We start from the raw sequence: 20,805 nt of genomic DNA on the forward strand, positions 1-20,805 counted from the left end.
CATAGGCATGTCCACGCATACACACAAGGATGTTGCAGCAGTATTATTTGTAATTACCCCAAGCTAGAAACTACCCAAATATCCAGCAATAGTAGACCAGATAAATGAAGTGGGGTGGTATAGTCATAGAATGGAATACTATACAGCAACAAAAAATAAACAAACTATTGTGATAGAGATGGGAAGAGAGGGGAAGTTTCCCCAGCAGTCCCACCCCTCTGCCGTGTGAGTCTTGCCAGGATAGGCTCAGACAGGTGAGTGAAGAGGCTCTGAGGCGATTCCAGCTCCAGCCAGAGCTGAGTGAGAAGCAGCACAAAAAGCCCTAAATGAGGGCCACCTCGCAGAACCCAGGCGAGTTCCCTCATTCATGAGCAAAAGGAACTGTTGGGGCCATTTTAAATCATGACCACAGGGATAAGCACTGCGCAGCAATAGACAAGCAGAACATATGCTGATGTATTTAGGGAAAAAAGAGAATATATTAAATTTATAAATCTACTTTTCAGTGTTTAAAGAAACCTAATTGAGTTAGTAAAAATCCCTCTAAAAACTATTTTCTAATACCAGGTTCATAAGGAGAACAATATATTTTTATGTTGAATGTGAAAGTCTAAAGGAAAATTAGGTTCTTGAAATGTTTGCTTCTGTAAATTGAATCTCACTAGAAAAGTAAAAATGAACCACAGGGAAAACCTGTGGACAAAGAAACAACACAGGGAAAGGAGGAGGGTGATTTATTGAGTGCCTCACAGGTGCCATGCCACGTCTAGGTGCTTCATCTAAAATCAACTCATTTGATCCTCACAAGAGCCCTGTGAGTGGGCTTTCTAATCCACTGACGGAGAGGATGAGGCTCCCAGAAGGTGCACAAGTTGCCGCGGTCCTCAGCTGGGCAAGAACAGTGTCTGGGGCTTGCCCTGGAACAAGGAACTCACTCCTGAGGGTGAGTTCTGCTGCATCCCTCAGCAGTTGCAGTGTGGGCACCTCGTGTCCACGCCTGCCTCGCCCGAGAGTCTTCCAGTGGTGGGGAGGTGAGCACACGAGTGACCGTCCTGTGAACACTCAAGAGAGCTGTCCTGGCCACACAGAAGACCGCCCCGGGATCCTTAGAGCTCTGGAGTGTGGACTGGAGCCAAAGGGGCCCTGATCCTGGCCGTAGTTCGAAAGGAGGTCTGAAGTGGAGTTCCAGAAGCTGTGGAAGGAAAAAGAGAAAGGATTTCAGTGCTGTGGCTGCAGACAGCCTGCCCAACTTCACGGGCCCTCTCGTGTTTCTGCTCCCTACTGACTCCCAGTGATGACCGTGCCGAAGGCCTGACAGTAGGGGCGGTGGTGCTTCTGAACACTTTCATCCTAGAATATCGGAGAGAGTCAGTTTTGAGGTTACCTGGTCTCCTCACCTCTTTGATAGGTGAGGAGACCAAGACATCTCCTTTTGCTGCTTCCTATGAACAATGGATAGAGTTTGAGAATAGAATGGATGAGAATGGATGAGTTTGAGAAAAAAACAAAGCCAGGCCTGGTGACACATGCTACAATCCTGGCACTTGGGGGCTGAGGCAGGAGCATCACAAGTTCGAGGCCAGCCTGGACTACATCACCCCATCTCAAAGAACCAAAAGAAGAAGAAGAAGAAGTCTATACTGAGATATGGTAAGACTTGTAAGACTGCTGTCTTCTATTTTTAGGAAAATGAAGTCTGAACAACAAAAGCGGAGGGACCTGGGAGCTGCGGGGTTGTGGGGCACCCCAGGCTACACGAGGAGCAGCTGCTGGTCTCCCGGCTGATGCAGGAGGCCCCTGGCAGGTGGAGGTAGCAGGTGGCCTCGGGACCACCTGGGAGTCTTTCCAGAGGTTCCACAAGGGAAGGGTTGTTCACCGCAGTGCCAGCCACCAAGGCACTTTGCAGACCTTTCTGAGGGAAAGAATATGAAAACGGTGTGACTGAGAACTGTCTCCTCCGGAAGACACCCAGGAGAACAGGGTGCAGCCAGGGAGCTGAGGAGACAGGTTCTCTTCTGGCCTCCACATCTTGGTGGATCCTTTCGTCAGGGGACTCTGCCTGCTGCCACCTCCCCTGGAAAGCCAGACTGGGAGAAATGAGGAGAATCTTGTGTCTCTGACAGAGCACAAAATGGGGCCAGGGAGACTCCTGAACAGCTGTGCACACCACAGTTTTAATCTTCACTACGTACTTGACTCGTGCTTACACCTTACAGACTGCCTTTATCTCGGTACCCCTCCCAGCAACCCAGGGAGGTGGACAGAGGTCAATCAGCTCCCAAAAGCGGTCAGTGGCAGGACTGGGGCCCCAGCTGGTAGAACTGCAGAGGTGCAGGGCGGCGGAGTTAGAAGCAGCAGTCAGAGCAATGCTCTAAGGCAGTGATGTGAACCTTCAGAACCTTACAGACCAGAGCCCAAACTGCAACTCAAACCCACTTATTTACTGCAAAGTGCCAGCCCTGCAATTAAACCCGAACACAAAAGCCTTAGTTTAGAAAAAACAACTCATACATTAATATCTTTTATCTTAAAAGAAAAACAAATGACAGGTGTGCCACAGGTTCGCCACCACTGATCTAAGGTATCCTTCTCCCAGGGCTTTAATCACATAAAGTCTCAAAAAGATTTCTTCTGGTCCCTGCTTAACCTCTCCCAGTGACAAGTCACCTACTGCTCCACGAATGTCACTACTAACACTGAGCTGAGATCCTTCTCTTCCGCACTTTCAGTCTTTAATTCAATTTCTGCCCCTAAGTTAAGTCAAATTCTATTCCAATTTTTAAAAAGTTTGAAGATGCTGTACTTTCTCTTTCCTTGCAGATTAAACGTGTTCAACTCCTTCGACTGTTTCTCACGAGGCTACAGAGCACATTGCCTGAAATACAGACTAGACAGTGAGCAAACGTCGAGTTGGTTCTCTGGCCCTTGATAGTATGCCCTGGTCTGGCCCGCCTTCCTCGAGCCACAGTTTGTCTCCATTTAGTAATGAGTTTATCATTCACTTATTTAAATAATAAACAGAAAATGTGGTTTACCACGCCAACCACAGAGTTTTCAGACAACAGGAAAAAAAAAATAATGACAACTGGCCAAATGGCGAGCAGATTCCAATTTAGTCTGAGATAATGGATCATTTATCTAACTGAGCTGACCACCTCAGAAATGCATTTCAGTATGGGTCCCCCAGTGACCAAGCATTTCCTAGAAGTAAGACACAGAATGAAACCCCGGGGAGGCCGCCCACAGAATTAAGTTGAAAAATCCCAGTGAAGTGTGGATAATGAGGATCTGTGAGAGACGCCACACGGATACATCACCCTGCAGCACTGCTTCACTTGTTACGAGAAGCAGTTTCCATTTTCAGCTCAGTTTTGGGTGTCACCGGGAGAAAATAATGTATTATCTTCAGAAAAGTGCTCCAGTGGAAGCTCTGACTATTTATTTTTAGATGTTCTTAAATTGGATTGGTGTGAGGGGCGAGCACTGGTGTCCACAGGGTTAGGCCGGGCCGCTCCTAACAACGCAGAGTCCAGCCAGCTGCGTGCCTCTTACGTAAGTGCTGCGCTGGCACAAACAGCAATGAGTTTAAACTTCTGGTAGTCAAGGAGCCGGGAAACAGACAATGAATGGTGTCCTACCTTATAAAGGAAATAAAAATAAATTGCTACCAATCAGTTTGTAAGGGAATATGCTTATTCTTTATAGTAATAACCCTATAAGGAGTTTGATGGCAAATAAGTCAAGCGAAATATCCAAAAAACACAATTTCACAAGATCTTGAATTGAAGTCCCATTATTGCACTCTAAATTGATGAAATTTGGGCAATTTGGTCATGTTTTCAAATAGTTCTATGGTTTGAAAAGTAAGCAGTATATTTTTCTTTTCTATTACTTAGACAAACATAAAACACCTACTATTGCAAAAGCTAGTACTTTATATATTGCAAGTGCCACTACTTTAGAGAACAATGCATGAGGAGTCTTATCATCTCAAGTTTCAGAAAAGGCTGAATTTAGAAAGAGGCATTTCATAGGATATTATTAATGATTGAGCACTTGTGATTATTAATGATTGAGGCCTTGCACACACAGTGTCTATAGGTCACGTAGCAGCAGATATAGTCTTCACAGTACAGAATAACAGGATCTTCTAGCCCAGCAGAGTCTCTCACCCCCAGCCAGGCAAACAGTCCCGAGTCACAGAGAAATGGTAGTGAAATGTAGCAGAGAGTTCCTGCTGAGAGACACACAGATGCCCTGGGGTTTGTGTCCATCGCCCAGGGACTGAAGCTCCTCCTCCCCTCATCTGAAAAGCTCACCCTTTGTCTGCTCACATCAATCCAAAGGGCTCCTGGGGACAGCTGGCCCCAGCAACTCAACAGAGAAACTGAGATTCAGTGAGGTTGTATGGTTTGCAAAAAGTCACAGGTTTGGTTTATAGCACATCCAGACCTGCTACAAAGAATAGCAAGTAGAAGCCAGGACCTTGAATTCACAGTCCTGGGGTCCTTGGTTTACCATGTTGCTGCCACCTGAGGACTGGAAAACATTCCTAAAGTTGGGAATTTTTACTCCTTCACTCGAGTAGTTCTCTTGATAGAGAAAAGTTAGTGATCTTGGAGGTGCTGGGATTAAAAAATTAAGAAGAGGGTATGAGGTAGTTTGAGAGAAAGAATAATATAGCAAGACCACAAAATAGGCAAAAGGAAAAGAAGGCACCAGGAATGCTAAATATATGAGCAATAAAATAGGAAAAGACAGAGTCCCAATGAAGTGTGAGAAAAGATCTGGGAAGAAGAAGAGGGACACTTAAGAGCAGAAAACAGAGGCAGCTAAGGACTAGGCAGAAGTCAGAGAAAAGAAAGAAAATAAGTAGAACCAGTAAAAGAGAAGACAAGGAAGGATGCCATGAGACAGCAGAGAGCCCGTGCTGTTGAGGGAGGGTACACGTAGGTCCACACGTTGGACAGAGTGAGGGATCCAGGGGCATCACAGGCTGGCAACCAGGATGACAGGCGGGGAGGGCCGGGAGGGCAGGCAGTGCAAGTAGACGGTGCCAGCACTGTGATCACAGGGCTTAGTGAATCCCTGTTATCCCAGAATGAGCTCAGTGGTGGTTCTCAGGATCCCCATACCGTAAGAGATGACAAACTCCCTCCTCTTATCTACAAGGTCAAATAGCTCTCCTCTTATCCTTCACCATCTATGTAAGCTGCTTTTGGAACTATACATACATCTGCTCATTCACTTTGTAAAGCCTGGAGGCCTTCCTCCCTGGGCTAGTTTCTCAAGAAATCTGTTGGTTCTTTCCAAAGATGGCTGGGCTTCTTAGTACTCCTTCACTTAAAACGCCTCCCAAATGGAAGACGGTGGGATTTTCCTCAGGAAAAGGCGGGCCTCCACCATGGCTGGGTAGAGTCCCAGAGGAGAATGTCACAGCACTGGGAGGGCAGCCAAGGGAAACATGAAAGCAATTTCCCAGAACTGAGGCCTTTCCTGTCCACACTCCCATGGGGGAAATCCTGTGCACAGCGTCAGGCACTCCCAAATTCATGCCCAGCCCACCCTCAAATGTGTGGGCACTTGGGAAAAGCCAGGGATCCATCCAGTCATAATGGCATTTAATCAGAGCAGCCTCCAATCCGCTGCCCGAGTGACCAACACCTCCATGAGCCTATTACAAAATATGTGATGTTAACAGCTTCCTCCTTCGTCTGGGCTAACAACTGCTTTCCAGAACCACTCTACGCCAGAAAGACAATCAGTGGGAAGTAGAACCACACTAGCATTTTTTTTTTTGCCTTTAGGCCACAAATAAAACCCCATTTAACCCCAGTGGAGGCCTTAGCTATTAGCACAACTTGGCAAAAGAATTTAGCAATCTGCCTGCCTGCTCAAAATGCCTACCAGCCCACTTTCCAAATGCAATCGGGGTTAATAATGAATGAGTTTTAAAAATCCCTTCATGCCTTGCATGCACCCGGAGTGAGTTGCTGTCTACGAGGCTGGATTAATGCCGCATTCTGTGAGCTGCTAGGAGGAAATGCCCTGTAAAACAGTGCTTTTGCCCTTACAAGCTGAGCCAAGGCCAGGTGCCAGCAGGAAGGTGCACAGCCGCCCTGTCCGTACTTACGTGGGTCCTGAGCCGGTGACCGTGCCCAAGTTAGTTCTGCCCTCACCTCATGTATTCCCCATCACTCCTATAATCCATAAACGACTCTGATCCTGACACCTCCTCAAAATCCTCCAGCACCAGACTGGTGGAGTCCTCACCCAGGACGCTGCTGTCAGGCCTGGACATCCGGGCCCGGGACAGAGGTGCAGGAGGGTTGGTGACAGCTGGATGGGGAGAACAAGGTGGGGGTTGCTGGACAGAGGTGGGCACCACTGGAGCAGGAGACCTGGCTGGTGCGAAGCCTTCCTCCTCGTCTTTCTCGGACTCTGGCCCCCCTTCCGAGGCAGAAGGACCTAGCACGTGGTACAGGCTGGGGAGGCGGATGTCGAAGCGCAGTCCAAACTTAGCAAAGAGCTTCTCGTTGAGTGTGTAGAGCTTCTCGGAGATGTCATAGCCCAGCAGGACTGCGAAGAGGCGGGAGGTGTATCGTTCTTTGGTCAGAAGATGGTGGAGACTTTTCCGGGGCCAGGAAATGTAGCTACATTCAGTCTCGGCAGTTAGAGTGACCTGAGGGGAGAAAATCAGGAGAAACAACAAGAGAAAATCAGGAGCACAGAGGCAAGGTTGCACTGGAGAGTGTGTCCAGGCTGAGCACAGAGAAACCTATGGCTTCTTGGCCAGCGGCTTCACTTTTACTGAAGTCCCCTCCATGCCTTGCCTGGAGGCAACCCAAGCACTGACTTCTGCGTGCACCCAGCTGGGAGGTGTCCATCTTAGGAGCCCTGGGGTCAGCCACTCACTCACTTGCCTACTACCTCCTGCAGCTCAGTCTCCATGTCCAGTGTCCCCACCCCTCATGGCCTGCAGCTCCATGGCTGACACCAGAAATGGCCGCAGAAGGTTCTGAGTCATGTGACGAAGGGTAGGGGCTGGGGGTCCTGTGCTCTAAAGAGAGGTCAAAATGCAGGTGACCACTCACTTTTAAGAATAAAGAACCATAATCTATTGGGGTAGAGCTGGGGAAAAGTTCCATTAGAGAGGAGGCTTCTGATAAGTACGTCAAGCTGCTTGTTATGGTTGGTGTCTCAGTGTCCCCTCAAAGACTCATGCAGTCATGGGGCGGGCTTCTAGAGTTTATGATTGATCCATGGTCCAATGCGGGGATTATGCGCGTGAGTGCTACACCAGCCCTGGGGCAGGTAGTTTGCATAAAATATAAGGGAGGAAAAGAGCCTTGCTCTCTGCCGCTCCTCCCTTTTTGCTTTTGTTGCTTTTGCTGTCTTCTGCCACCAACTGTTGCCCTGTGCCATATACCACTCTGGAGCCAGCTGAGTATGGACTGAAGCCTCCACAAACCGTGAGCTAAATAAACCTTTTTCTCTTTAATTTGAGTGTCAGGTATTTTGTCTCAGCAACAAGAGAAAATTAACCAAGACACTACTATTGACCACTATAAGTAACTAAAAAGATCTGATGACTAAATGAGGTAAATGTCACAAGGAAACAAACCCTTGAGTGACAGCCAAAGGCCCCTTTATTCATCTAGCAGTTTCTGAGCACTCACGGTGTGCCGATGACACAGGATTATATTAGGCAATAATATGTACCTGAAGTGCAGTGGATACTTAAAAAATCCTTGTTAAAACAATACCGAGTGGTAAAGCTGGGATTACAGTGAAACGTGTTAAGGACAGTACAGGAAAAGGGTACAGAACCTCATGATTTTTAACATAATTTAATCAACCCAATACTTTGGGTTGGCAGAGATTAGGATGGGTATTTGTGAATGACAGCAGCGAACATTTTCTGAGAGGTGACTATGCGCCAGGCACTGGTTAAGAACTTTATGTGGATTTTCAAAGCAAAGGTAGGCCTGACTTCCCACACATTCTGTTTTAGATCAGGTGCAAGCCTTTAAATTCCTGCCCCGCCTGGTAGGTCTCCCTTCCCTTTTCCTGTCCTCCATGTTTGGGGTGCCTCCCCTATATTTATTGTATTTATTAATCTGCCTCTTATAGCTTCTCCTGCTGAGGGTTCTCACTGTGGGCAGGACCCTAAATTACACTAACAAGGCCAGCAGTCTCAGCTTTACTTCTTTACAGATATGTGATATCAGATGGGTTACTTACTCTGTCCATGTTGCCTGTTGAGATAGAATTCTGAAAATAAGACTTAACAACAGCTCTGCAAGTAGTTATCACAGCATCGCCTGTACCTTAGTCGGTACTTAGAATTCCCAAACAAGAAATCAGGCTGACAAAGAACTAATCTCAGTGAAACCAGTCCGTTAAAGCCAAACACAAAGGTTGCAGGCACTCCTGTAGGAATGCATTTACTTCTTCTATTTAAAAAAACAAAATTAAAAAGAAATGAAAATATTTTACCTCACTTCCCTGGCTAACTACCACTTCACTAATTTGCTCCTCTTTTTAGCAAAACTCCTTGAACAAAAATTATCTCTGCTTACTGTCTCAAATCCCTCTGTCAAATCAATAAGGCTTTGCGCCTAGAAGTTCCCATGTGTGGAGCCCTCTGAAGGGGGGCATTCAGCACTCAGTTTGCACCTGACCCCTTGCCCCTTGACACACCTCCTGCTCTAGGTCCCCAGGTGCCATGCGCTGCAGGGGCAAATTTCCTGCTTTCTCCTTTTCAGATTCCTTCACGACTTCCTTTTTTTCTGTCCAACTGCTTAATTCTTGAAACGCCATTCTTGAATCCCTTCTCTCTCCACATGTTCAAGCATTTGTCTCAAGCCCAGACCTTGGTACTGAACTCCAGAGGGAAATATCCCACTGCCTACTCCGCATCTCCGTTTCACAGTCCCCAGGGGATGCGAACCTACGGTTCTCAAACTGAACTTCCATCCCCCAACCGGCTCTCAGGTGGCAGCAGCTCCATCCTTCCAGCGGCTCGGATCAGAGCCTCGGGCTTCCTCGATTCTTTCCTTCATATCCCACATCAAAGTCGCAGGGAAGCCTTGTTGCCCATATCTAGAAAATCAAGCTCTGCACCTTCCGTGATCGGGCTCCCCTTAGCTCTTCAGCGTCCTCCAGCGAATCTCTCTCCTCCCTTCCTCTGCTCCCTGTGTCCTGCCCCCTTTCTCATCCTTAACACACCAGTCCACCTCTCGGTCTGCACTCACACTCCCTCTGTCGGATATGCTCTTCCCCAGACACTGCAGCTCACACTGTCCCCTTTCAGGTCTTTGCTCAAATCTCACTGCTTCCCAAGCTCCTCCATGACCACCCTCATTACAGCTGCAACCATCTCTCCCTTATACTACTTTATGTTTTTGTAAACTAGCAGTTATTATCATGTAACATATTGCATAATTTATTCATTAATTTTGTGTATAGATTACTTTTCATGTCTCTCACTAGAATGCAAATTGCATAAGGGCAGGAACCTCCATTGGTTCTGTTCCCTGATATATTCCAAGCACCCTGAACAGTGAGTGCTTGGATATAGCAATCATTGTTAAATTCCTGCCATCTTGTTTAATGAAGCTCTGTATCATTTCTAATTTTTCTTTTACTTGTTATTGTCTTTAACAATGGTTTGATCAATCTTGCATTCTTACATCTGGGGAACTCAGCATCTTCACTGAAGATAACAATTTGTAATATAACAATCACTGTTAACTCCTGTCATCTTGTTTTGAAATCCTATATTGTTTTTATTGTTTTTGTGTTGTCCTGTTTTTGTCTTCAATGGTGTTATTTTTTTCTCTTTAAAATAAAAAAAAAAATAAGTGCTCAATAAACATTACTGAACTGAATGAATGAATCAAGTGAAGACTACCAATCCTGTATAGGGCAAAACAACTGAATGTCACTTTCTCATGTCCTGCGTTAAAGCTTCACAAAGGTACTCCAGGTATGTTTCTTGCTTGGTTCCCAAGTATGTACAGGCATATCTATCAGAAAGTTTTCTAGCTTATAATTTCATATCCACCTCAGAGGCTCGTTGGCGAGATCAGTGAGATAACATGCAAATAGGCTTTCAGTCCAGTAAAATAGGATGCAGATCGGAGGAATAGTGATGACTTGTGTTAGATGCTAAGGACATGTGATATTTGCAAAGAGGAAATGGGACTTTACACAGCCAATTGTGGACGTGTGGATCTCACTGCACCCAAAGGAGATGCACACTAAAAATATAAATGGGAGGCAAGTGGCCGTTCTCATCCCAGGCGCAGAGGCCATCTGGGGTGACGGCCCTTCCTTCCAGCATAACTCAGGGGAGGAACCCAGCCTCTCACCACCTGTTCCGCCGTGTCAGGGTCAGAGCCCTGGTGGGACCGGCTCAGGCCTTGATTCAGCCCTCCCGGACATTTCTACAGCCTGAGGGAGTTCCCTGCAGAGGTCACTGGGTGCTGGGGGGGGGGTGTGGGGAGGGCAGGGTGGGATTTTGATTGGAGGGAACTATAGCTGGTGGCCCTGCCTCTCAGGCCCCGTCACCACAAGCCAACTGTCAGGGTGGGGAAGGAAACACACCCGGCCAAGTGACATTGCCTGGTATGTGTTCTTCTGGGGTTGGCTTATACACTGGCTTGAGGCTCCCTGACAAAAGTGGTGGGTGACATACGGAGTCCAGTGCTGGCAGACTATCTGGACAGGGAGTCCCTAAGGGTGTATGTGTGAAACTCCACTGCTCCGACGGTCCTTCTATTCTTAAAAAAGAACATAAATAGTAGATCTGGGCAACTGCGCTTTGCAACTTTCTAGTTGAATTTCATGACGTTTTGGGGCTTTAGCTGCTTCATCTACTAAGTGGGGTAATAATATACCTAACCCAAAGGCATACAGCATGCAGTACCTGCTACATGCTAGCCATTCAGTAAGGAAGAGCTACAGCAAAAGTAGCAGCATCTAAAGGATTGGCAGAGAAGAGAAGAGGGACCAAGCAGCCACTCTCCTTGCCCCTCTCCTTGGGGCATTTATCTGAGCGCCCAATAGAGTCCTCCTAGCCATGAACTGTCCCCTGGCCAGCCGGTTTAGCTAGCCGTGTTGATACCTACTGTGTCCCAGGGGCCGTGCTTTGGAGCCTGAGAACAGAGGGAGGGAGAAACTCGGAGTTTTACTTCCAAGAGTTTCATCACACGGAAGACAGGAAGGAGGAACCTGGCTCATTAGAACAATGTGCATCACGTGCAGCAGTCAGCGGGAGTGGAAGGAGGAGAACAGGGAGGCAGGAACGGGAGGCTGCTGGGGAAACAGGGGCGAGGGTCTGGCCAGGCTTCGCAGCGGAAGTGGGGGGCCGTGGTCTTTCACCTAGAAGCGAGAATGCATTCCAACGGAAGGGACAGTAGGAACCAAGCACGACGTGGGATGACAACGTGTTGTGTTTAGGGAAGCACCAGTAGTCCAGCATGGCCAGTGTGAGCAAAACGGATGTGGAAAGGAGGGCTGGAGAGGCAGCCGAGGGGACTGAAGTTTTAGACTTGGGAGCGGCATGACCACCTGTCCATGAGCAGTGCCTCCCTATCCTTCCCCCTTTCGCCCAGACCCCAGGGCTCCTTCCACCGAGCAGAGTGTGGTCACGGTCCCACCCCAGCATCCCCGTGCTAGGGCCAGAGGAGAGCGGTGAGGGGGAAGGTCGGAGACGTGCACGTTGCTGGCTCACAGTAGGATGGGGAAAGCAGGGCTGCCAAGGCCCCCCGATTACCTGGAAGAGGCCTTCCTCGGAGGGCCGCAGCGACTCCCACTCAGGAGAGTCCAGGAACTGGTATGGAAAGATGTAGTGCAGAAACTGCCCATCCTGGCTCACACGAACCCTGGCAAAGGGAGAGGAGAGGTGCTATAGGAAAGGGACGTAAATGGCTGCTCCAGGGACATTTGCTGAAGTCACGTGTTGCTGATTAACATGAATGTTCCAGCAGAAATACCTGGCCTAAAGAGCAGTAAAACCCAAAGCAGAAATAGTGTCTGCTGCATGGACACTGTTTAGAAAGGGACCCATGCAGACTTCCTGAGCCTCCATTTTCCTCTGCCTTCTCCTTACCGGTGATACTCCATTCCAGGCTGCAAAATAGAAGCCCCAAAGAAGCTTTTAAAAAATAGAAGCCCCAGGGAAGCTTTTAAAAACCCCAGGCATGATGCATATACCTGTAACCCAGCACTTCAGGAGGCTGAGGCAGGACTATCACAAGTTTGAATCCAGGCTGCGCAATTTAGCAACTTAGATCTTACCTCAAAACAAAAAATCAAAAGGGGCTGAGGAGCCTGGTGTGGTGGTGCACACCTGTAATCCCAGCACTTGGGAGGCTGAGGCAGGAGGATTGAGTTTGAGGGCAGCCTAGCATACAAAGTGAGTTCAAGACCAGCCTGAACTGCATAAAAAGACAAAAAAATTTAAAAAAAAAATTTTTTTAAAAAGGGGGCTGCAGATGTAGCTCAGTGCAAATGTCCTGGGTTCAATCCCCAGTACTGCAAAATGAAACAAAACAAAAACAACAAAAGTCCCAAGGAGGGTTGGGGCTGGGGATATAGCTCAGTAGTAGAGTGCTTGCCCATTATGTGTGAGGCCCTGGATTTCAACTGTCAGGAGAAAGACAGAGACAGACAGACAGAAAGAGAGGGAGAAAGAAGGGGGAGGAGCAGAAGGAAGAAGAGGGGAGAGGAGAAGAGGAAGGAAGGAAGGGAAGAAAGAAGGAAGGGAGGGATGGAAGGAAGGTAGGAAGGAAGAAGGAAGGAAGGAAGGAAGGAAGGAAGGAAGGAAGGAAGGAAGAAAAAGCAAGAAAGAAATTAAGGACTGGGCTTGTAGCTCGTTGTTAGAGTACACTTGCCTAGCATGTTCATGATTCTGGGTTTGATCCCTAGTACTGCAAAATAAAATAATATAAAAACCAGCAAACCAAAACAAGGCTTGGGCCTTATCACAGAGCAATTAAACAGGAACCTGAAAGTGGGATTTGGACATTATTAGTTTTAAAAATCTTCCTGCTGATCCTATTGTGTAGCTAGGATGGAAACCACCATGCTAGAACTCTACTATTTAAGTTTGTATTCACATTCATTAAAACTAAATAGTTAAAAATCCAGTTCCTCAGTTACACTAACCGCGTTTCAGGGGCTCCATAGCCACGTGTACCTGGTGGCTACCATATTCTACAACATAGAAGGCTTCCGTCATTCCGCTGGATGACACCATTACAGAGGTTCAGCCTCGGGTATCTTCCCCTTTCCCTCTTTCGGTAGGCCACATGAAGAGCCACAGTTTATACACCACATGCTTGCACTATAGCTACTTCGAAGAAAATGGTGTGTCCATTACAGAGCAGCCTCTGTTAGACACTTCACAAGTCTTCTCTTATTTAATCATCAAAATAACTCAAGGGAGATTATTCTTTTCTGTATTTTACAGCTGAGAAAACGGATGCTCAGAAAGGCTGATGGGTGAATTAAGGTTTCATAGCTGTCAAGTGGCAGAACCGAGATGGTCTTTTCACCACGACACCGTTATCAGAGCTTTTGGTAGGTGATGCTGGATGCTCCTAGCATTGTCCCCGCTCCATGCTCAACAACCACCCATAATGTGGCAGTGACAGCTTCTGGTTTTGGACAATAGGAGCCCACGCGCTGTTCCAGGGATGGCCCTGGGCTGGACAATTAACCAGAGCTGAGCCATTCAAACCCTTTCCATGGTCAGTGGAATTGGAATTAGCTGATGTTTTGAATGGGAACAACTATCAGACATTTGCAAAACCCATATACTCCTTGATTAAAAAACCAAAACCTTGTGTTTTAAGTTATATAACTCAGACCTTGTAAAAGCATATAGCTGAACTGGCCATAGGGAAGAGAAACCAGACACCATACAAAATGCTCAGGAGAACAAGTTCTTATTTTAATTCCTACCCGAGGCTCAAGTGTGTACCTTCCCTGGACTTTGATGACATATCCTTGCTTTTTTTAAAACATCCTTTTCTCCCTCCAGCTAAATAGATGAGGGTTGTGTGTCCAAAGCCAGGGATTCTAGTTCATAATTGATATTAATTTTAGGAATATTTTTATTTCCCACTATCAATAGGTTTAATGACTGCTCTTGACTAGTTCATGACCATAGGCTTGTTCTCACAGCGCAGGGGTGGAAGCACTACACTGTACCTGGTTTTCAATCCCAGTGGTCAGCCCCTCATCTGCCGCTTTGCTCCTGTAGGGATGGGGAACTGTACTTTGGAAGAATCTGTTCAAATCCATGGTATGGCACTGACTCCTGTGGGGAGTGAGTGTATTTCACCTATAATGTAGCATCTGGAAAATGACTAGGATCCAGTTTGGGTATTTTCTTTCTCTCCCCAGAAAACTCAGAGATTCATGCTAAGTTGTACCAGGCAAGAAAGTAAGTCTGTCAGGAAAGGAGGAAGAAAAACTTTTGTATCTCTACGGTGTATATGTCTATTTGGCTGAAGACATGCTTGCATTATTTCTGTAGCTTTACCAGCTAAACACATATTCACAGAGCACCTCCTGCATTCCTGGAGGTAGAAGGATAAGGAAATGGGTGCAGTCTGGCTCTTGCCTTTAAAGATTCCACAGTTGAGTGGAAATCACAGGAACATACATAACCTGCTGCGGGTCAACGTGTAAGTGCTGCTGTGGAATGGGAGCATAGCGGTGGGAGAGAAATCCATTCTCTCTGGGTAGGAGACTTCTCAAAGAACATGACATTTGAACATTAGCGTTCTGAAGGAAAAGTAGGATACCAGGAAACAATTAGGGTAGAGATGGACAGAGATCTGAGAAATCCAGTGTGGCAGTCTCTCCATTACCTACTTTTCCTTCCTCCATAGTGCTAGAGGGAGTTCACAGCTAAAGACTACTCCTTACCTCCCTTGCTGCTAGGTATAGCCAAGGAGTTAAGTTATGGTCAATGGAATATTAGCACTCCTTGGTCTTGCTCTTCAAGAATGCCTAGATATACACGTGTGCATGTGTACCGCTGACTCTGAGAGTCTGCCACCGGAAGGAGTCCATCTCTCTGCCTCCTCCACGCACCTGCTACAGTGCACTTACCACACTGACCTGCGCCAGGTTATTTACGTGCCTCTGGTTTCCACTAAACTGTGAAATCCTCAGAGGTAAGAGCCAGACTGTACCCATGTCTGCATCCCCAGACTCCAAGGATGCAGGAGGTTTTCCAGCAGAAGGGTACCTCCCTCCAAATGGATGTGTACGCCTCAGAGATCTTTTTTCCTTCCTCCTTTGCCTACAGAGGCACCTTCTTGCCTCAGATGAATTTTAAATTACCAAAGACCATCACCAGTTAATAGGCTATTGCCCATGACCTGAGCACCTAAAGAAGGAAGACAAGGGGATGCAGGTCTCAAATCAGGTGAAGGGTGGAGCGAGCCCATGCCCTCCAAAGGCAGACATGCTTGCTCCTTCAAGACCCTTCTGAGCAATGACAGAACACAAGGGAAAATGAGGTGCTACATTCTCCTACCTCATTCACGTACGCTGCTCCAGGGGGACCTCTCTCCTCAGGTCTCAGCTTTAAATGCTCCTTCCAGGAAATCCTGTCTGGGAAGGATTTTTCCTTCCAGGAAATCCCCCCACAAAAACTGAGACCCGCTCCTTCATGCTCTGCTTGTGCTTTCCTTTCTCCGTGGAGACACCACATCCACTGTTAACCACGATGACACACATTAATTACTGGCTTCTGTGATAGACGGCAAGCTCCATGAGTTCAAAGACAATAGTTTTCACTTTTAACCCCAGGTCCCTAGTCCCTCACACTCTTGATAAATATTTGTGGAAGGGGGGAAGGCAGAAGGAAGGAAAGAAAGAAAGAAGGAAGGAAGAGTAAATAAACAAACATATTCATTTGTATTACCATAAAAGCAGAATCATAGCCTCAAGAAAAAACTTCTCTGAGAAAGGAAGACACTGGGTTGGGGGCAACCTCCGGGGCATACACACGGCACATCTCCCCCATCTCCTCAGGCGAGGACACCGGCTCTCTGGCAAGTCACCAAGGAGTGACAAAATCCTAGAGTGCTCACAGAAGCCATTTAAGCAGGTTTATTGTGCGCTTTATCATTTGCCTCTTCTTCCTTCTTCGTCTCTTGGGTGACGGGTGGCTTCCTTCTAAGGGAATAGCTTAAGACAGCAACCTGCTCAGGATTGCACTTGTGGAAGTTTGTGCTTTGCATTTTATAGGACAAAAACTCTCCAACAGTAAAACACAGCTTGCTGGGGTGACAGGCTTTGAAGAAAGTCACTTTGTTCTCTGGGTCCTGGAAGAGACTGACTACCCTCATGAAATAAAACAAAAAGACTTCTGAGGTGTGAGCCAAGGGCTCCAGATGACAGTCACACAGGAGACGGGGAGGTGTGTGTGAGAGGCCCCGACTTCCTGGCACAGGGCTCCCTCGGCTCCTTCGAGGTGTCTGAAACTGGGCTGTAACAGCCAGGTCACAGCGACTCTCCCTCACAAGCAGGGCCCACTCACAGGCCAGAAGCCTCTTCCCCTTTTTCTGGGACAGAGTGACACTGAGAGATAACAAAACAATAAACGCAACAAAATCCTTGGTTCAAAACTTTAAAAGCAAAGAGAAAAATCAAAATTGTCTGATTTCTAACATAGGATTTTGTTGCTAAGTTCCTAGAAATGCTACCGGGAGGGACAAGCCCTCCTTTCCCCTCCATAGGGTGTGGCCTTAGACAAGTTTGCCACAGGTCTAGCATGGATCTGCTCTCTGGACCATGGGATAATTGTCACCTGCTTCCAGCAGGGGGGACATCCTCCTTGTCTCCATTCCCTCCTTTGAACCGAGGAGTTAAAAGGAGCAAATGATGTCAGGATTCTCATGAATGAACCAGTTCCCTAGATGGTTTTGAAGCACAGAACTGTACAGGTAGCAAACCTTCTGGCAGGAACCATAGTTCTTGCGGGGGCACTGACACCTGCATCTGTTTACACTTGCAAATGAGATGAAAAGTCTCCCTCAAGCTCTCCCCCCATAGGGGTCATTTGCCCCAGGACCTCTGAGTTCCATAAAAACCACAACTTCTGTACGTAATACTCTGGATTCCATAAATACGTGAATGTGTTTTACTTCTAGCAGCAGTAGTTACTGTACAGTTGTCATCATTATCAACCCTTTCCCCCACTGCGGGCTTGACAGTCTTGCATAATTTTTTCCATTCTCTTTCTCCTCTTTCATTCTTTCCTTTCTTCCTCTCTCCCCTCCTCCCTTTTTCCTATCCTTTCCTTTCCTTTCCTTTCCTTTCCTTTCCTTTCCTTTCCTTTCCTTTCCTTTCCCCTTCCCTTTCCCTTTCCCTTTCCCTTTCCCTTTCCCTTTCCCTTTCCCTTTCCTTTTATTTACTTATTTTTTAAAGACAGAGTCTTGCTATGCACTTCAGGTTAGCTTTGAACTCACTACATAACCCAAGCTGGCCTTGAACTCACAGCAATCTTCCTACCCCAGCATCGTAAGTGCTGGGATTATAGGCATGAGCCACCATACCCGGCTCCTTTCTTTTACTCCCCTGCCCTCCTTTTCCCTCCCCTCCCTTCCCTTTCCCTATCTCTCTCTCATTCTCTCTTTCTTTCTTTGAATCAGAGCCTTCTGATTACCATGTTCTTTTCAGCCACCTTCTTGGGCTCAAGTATGCTGGCAGGTGCGAGGAGGGTAAGCAAGTGCCAATAAAGTACTTCAAAGAATAAAACACAACTGCCCAAGAAATGCGCAGCACAGAACCCTGTGGTGTTTTCTCATCAGCTATCAGTGGCCGCACTGGGCATTCAGGGAGCATAGATTAAGACTACTGCCACCAACATCAGCCTCCACCGAAACCTCCATGAGACACGTGTGGGCATCACTACTCTTCTGCCACTGGGGGACCTCAGAGTTGCAGGACTTGACTTCGCGACCTGCAAGAGTCTCCAGAGAACAAGTGGGAATGGAAAAGCGGGCAAGGGCTATTCCCTCCCACCTTGCTGCGCACGGAGCGGCTACACTTCAGCGCTGGCACACGACATCCCAGACCCACGCTGGGCTGTTCCCTTGACGCCCTGGCAGGAAACAGGATACCGGAAACACCCTGTTTCTGCTCTCATTTCCTTCACACAGTTGGTGCTTACCAAATGTTGAATGCCTATGGAAGGAAAATATTAATCATACTGAAATGTTCAGTTTTCCAAGGCTTACAGAGACATTTGGACATCATGTCCTGGTGTGTGTGTGTGTGTGTGTGTGTGTGTGTGTGTGTGAGAGAGAGAGAGAGAGAGAGAGAGAGAGAGAGAAAGAGAGAGAGAGAGAAACAGAGATTTGGGCTCTGAATCCCACATCTGTCAGCAGCAAGTACACATGAAGTCACTTTTTTTTCAGCCAGAAAGAGGTCCAGTGATCTAGTTTCCTCTTGGAATATATGAAGAGGAAGTAAACTCACTCCTGGAGAAATCTATTTCGGTTTGTTTGACTTGCCACATCCTTCCCTCACTGAAGGGATACGGAATGGAGAGGGACACTAGGAACGAGGAAGTGGGGCTGGGGAAAGAAATGCCGGGTGATGCCACCGTCAGAGCAGCTTACCGGCCTGAGAGCAGCAGGGACAGGCGGTTGATGGGTGTCTCCCCCTCCACGGCATAGGTCTGCTCCGTGGCCAGAGTCAAGACCTGCTCCTGGCAGCAGAGTACAATCTCCTTGTAGGTGTGCAGGGGCACCTGCAGGGGCAGCCACAGTGTCTTGTAGAGGAGGTCAAACTCCTCAGGGAGGGTGTCCATGCGCAGGCGGTAGACCAGATGTGCCAGCTGCAGCAGGCAGGCCACTGCCAACAGGAGACTCCACAGGACGATGTCCAGCCCACAGGCATTGAACCAGCCCCACAGCACGCAGCACATGTAGCCCGTGCCCAGAAAGCCAAAAAGGTAGAAGCATCCATATACTCCGCTGCCTCCCATGAAGCCCAGGAGCAAGAAGCAGTTAGCCAAGTGGTAAACAGCCCCTTCCAGATCCTGCTTCCAGCTCAGACACACAGGCCCCTGCCAGAGGAGCTGGCCCACCGTGCTGCTGTTGGTGCTCATCTCTGGGGTGGCTCAAAGGCTCGCTGGGCTCTGCTGCTGTCCTCAGACGAGAAGCTCAGATGAATTAATCTGTCCTCCCAGATATCTTCTCACCTGCAGCTTCTCACCACCAGCTCCACCTCTGCTGGGAGGAATGCTTCTGGTGGCTTTGGGGATGAATACCAGCACATAGCACACTGCATGGAGAATTTCAAAACTTTCTCTCTCTGCCTCAGCAAGCCTGCGGCTCTCCCTGCGGCAGCCTGGCAAGCTTCCTTGGCTCCAGGTGTCTTAGAACGGTCTTTATATTTGGTTCTTATTGGAAAACCTCAACTGTCCTGAGAGAAAGGAAGGACAATGAGACTGAAAACCTAAGCAGTGTGGGCTGAGGCAGCCACATCCTGCTCCCTGTTGCTCCCAAGCAGAATGCAGAGAGCCCAGCATGGGACGCACACTTGTGTTCCATTTGGAATGCGTTCTCTCTTGGCACCGGAAGAAAGGGTGACCCCAGAGGGTTACCATGTTTGGAGTTGGAATCCAGGAGGTGCTGGCAGTGAGAAAAAACAGGCCAGGCACTCAGGCAGGCTGGCAGAGCACTTAGCATACCTCCCAGAGGACAAGATAAGACTTCAGGCAAGAGAGGCGGGCAAGCAGGGACAAAGGGAAGCAAGCACGGAATTCACCTCGACTCGGTAGGCAGAGAGGGCACTGCGCAGGCCTCCCATGGGGAGGGCCGGAGGGCTCGCCTGCTCCTGCGTAGGTCACACCTAAGGAAGACAGCGTGTGACTACTGCCAGAAAAAGTCCTGGCCATGAAGACTGGAAAACCTCTTGAAAGCTTTGGAAACACTGCAGATATCATTAGGCATTTATCTGACACCCACTCAACAAAAGTAACTGTAAAAGAGCTTTGTGAATTCTACACCAAAGATGTCCTACATGTACCTGGATGGAGTAAGTGAATAAATGATAATCCATTGCTCCTCCATCACCAAATACCCAAATTATAGCATCTACCTATTGAACACCCAGGAAGTGCCAGACCTACAGTAGCATTTTATATCCTTACTCCTTAGTTACTACAAGAGAAACCGGCTCAGAGAGGGAACACGTTTGCACAGGGAATAAGAGACAGACCTAGGATCTGAACCCCAGACTGTCAGACTTAATATTCTGTCCCAAGTGGTTTGCACAGTCAGCGGACATAAAGGACATGATCCACAGCAGTTCTCGTGTGAAGCACAATAACTGAGTTAAGTGTAACGAACAGTAGCAGCTCAGGAGGAAGGGTGACAACGGGGAGGGAGACAGAGGCTCTGGTATTTGGTGAGGCATGGGGTGACGTAGGCAACGGGAAGACGGCACTTCTAGGGGTGAGACCGGACAGGCGCAGCACGAGGCCGTGAACATGTATGCAGATTGAGGGGAGCCAGTTTTTAACTTAATTAAAATCAATTGACCAACAAACGTGCATCCTATCTCCTTTGCAAAGTCAAGCAGGGGCAGAGGAGCATCTGTGGTAAGGAGAAGGGCCAGAGTGCTCAGAGAAGAAACAACCTCAAGCCTCACTTGTGGCTAGGATCTGGACCTTGCCGTCATAAACTTCGGGGATTTCCCTATGACACTTTTACGTCACTTGTCTACCTCCCAACCAAGCCATCCACTTTCCCATGAGGCCGC

General features: G+C 47.8%; 1 protein-coding gene across 3 annotated transcripts; it reads right to left on the minus strand.

Moving 5' to 3' along the window:
* Window positions 1-717: 717 nt before the first annotated feature.
* Popdc2 (popeye domain containing 2) lies at window positions 718-20,597 on the minus strand. 3 transcript variants are annotated; one of them, XM_005386453.2, is made up of 4 exons: window positions 18,657-19,956; window positions 11,783-11,891; window positions 6,274-6,682; window positions 718-1,192 (listed from the first exon to the last, which is right to left on the minus strand). In XM_005386453.2, the coding sequence occupies exons 1-4, from the start codon at window positions 19,145-19,147 to the stop codon at window positions 1,107-1,109; spliced, it is 1,095 nt and encodes a 364-aa protein (XP_005386510.1). In that variant the 5' UTR covers window positions 19,148-19,956; the 3' UTR covers window positions 718-1,106. The 3 variants fall into 3 exon arrangements, with proteins under 3 accessions (XP_005386510.1, XP_005386509.1, XP_013370629.1); XM_005386452.2 differs by having other exon boundaries at window positions 1,103-1,192; window positions 6,134-6,682; window positions 18,657-19,971; XM_013515175.1 differs by lacking the exon at window positions 718-1,192 and adding an exon at window positions 1,568-2,116 and having other exon boundaries at window positions 18,657-20,597.
* Window positions 20,598-20,805: the final 208 nt, after the last annotated feature.

Source organism: Chinchilla lanigera, unplaced genomic scaffold, assembly GCF_000276665.1.
Source record: "Chinchilla lanigera isolate Chin_1 unplaced genomic scaffold, ChiLan1.0 scaffold00026, whole genome shotgun sequence".
In the NCBI taxonomy this organism is placed as follows: domain Eukaryota; kingdom Metazoa; phylum Chordata; class Mammalia; order Rodentia; family Chinchillidae; genus Chinchilla; species Chinchilla lanigera.

Bases quoted from the DNA above. Each gene is read 5' to 3' on its own strand.
- Popdc2 (XM_005386452.2), bottom strand. From the start codon at position 19,147: ATGAGCACCAACAGCAGCACGGTGGGCCAGCTCCTCTGGCAGGGGCCT. The intron at 11,892-18,656 runs GTAAGCTGCTCT...TCCCTTTGCCAG, and splicing joins TCCCTGCTGCTCTCAGGCCG to GGTTCGTGTGAGCCAGGATG. The intron at 6,683-11,782 runs GTAATCGGGGGG...TTCTCCCCTCAG, and splicing joins CCGAGGAAGGCCTCTTCCAG to GTCACTCTAACTGCCGAGAC.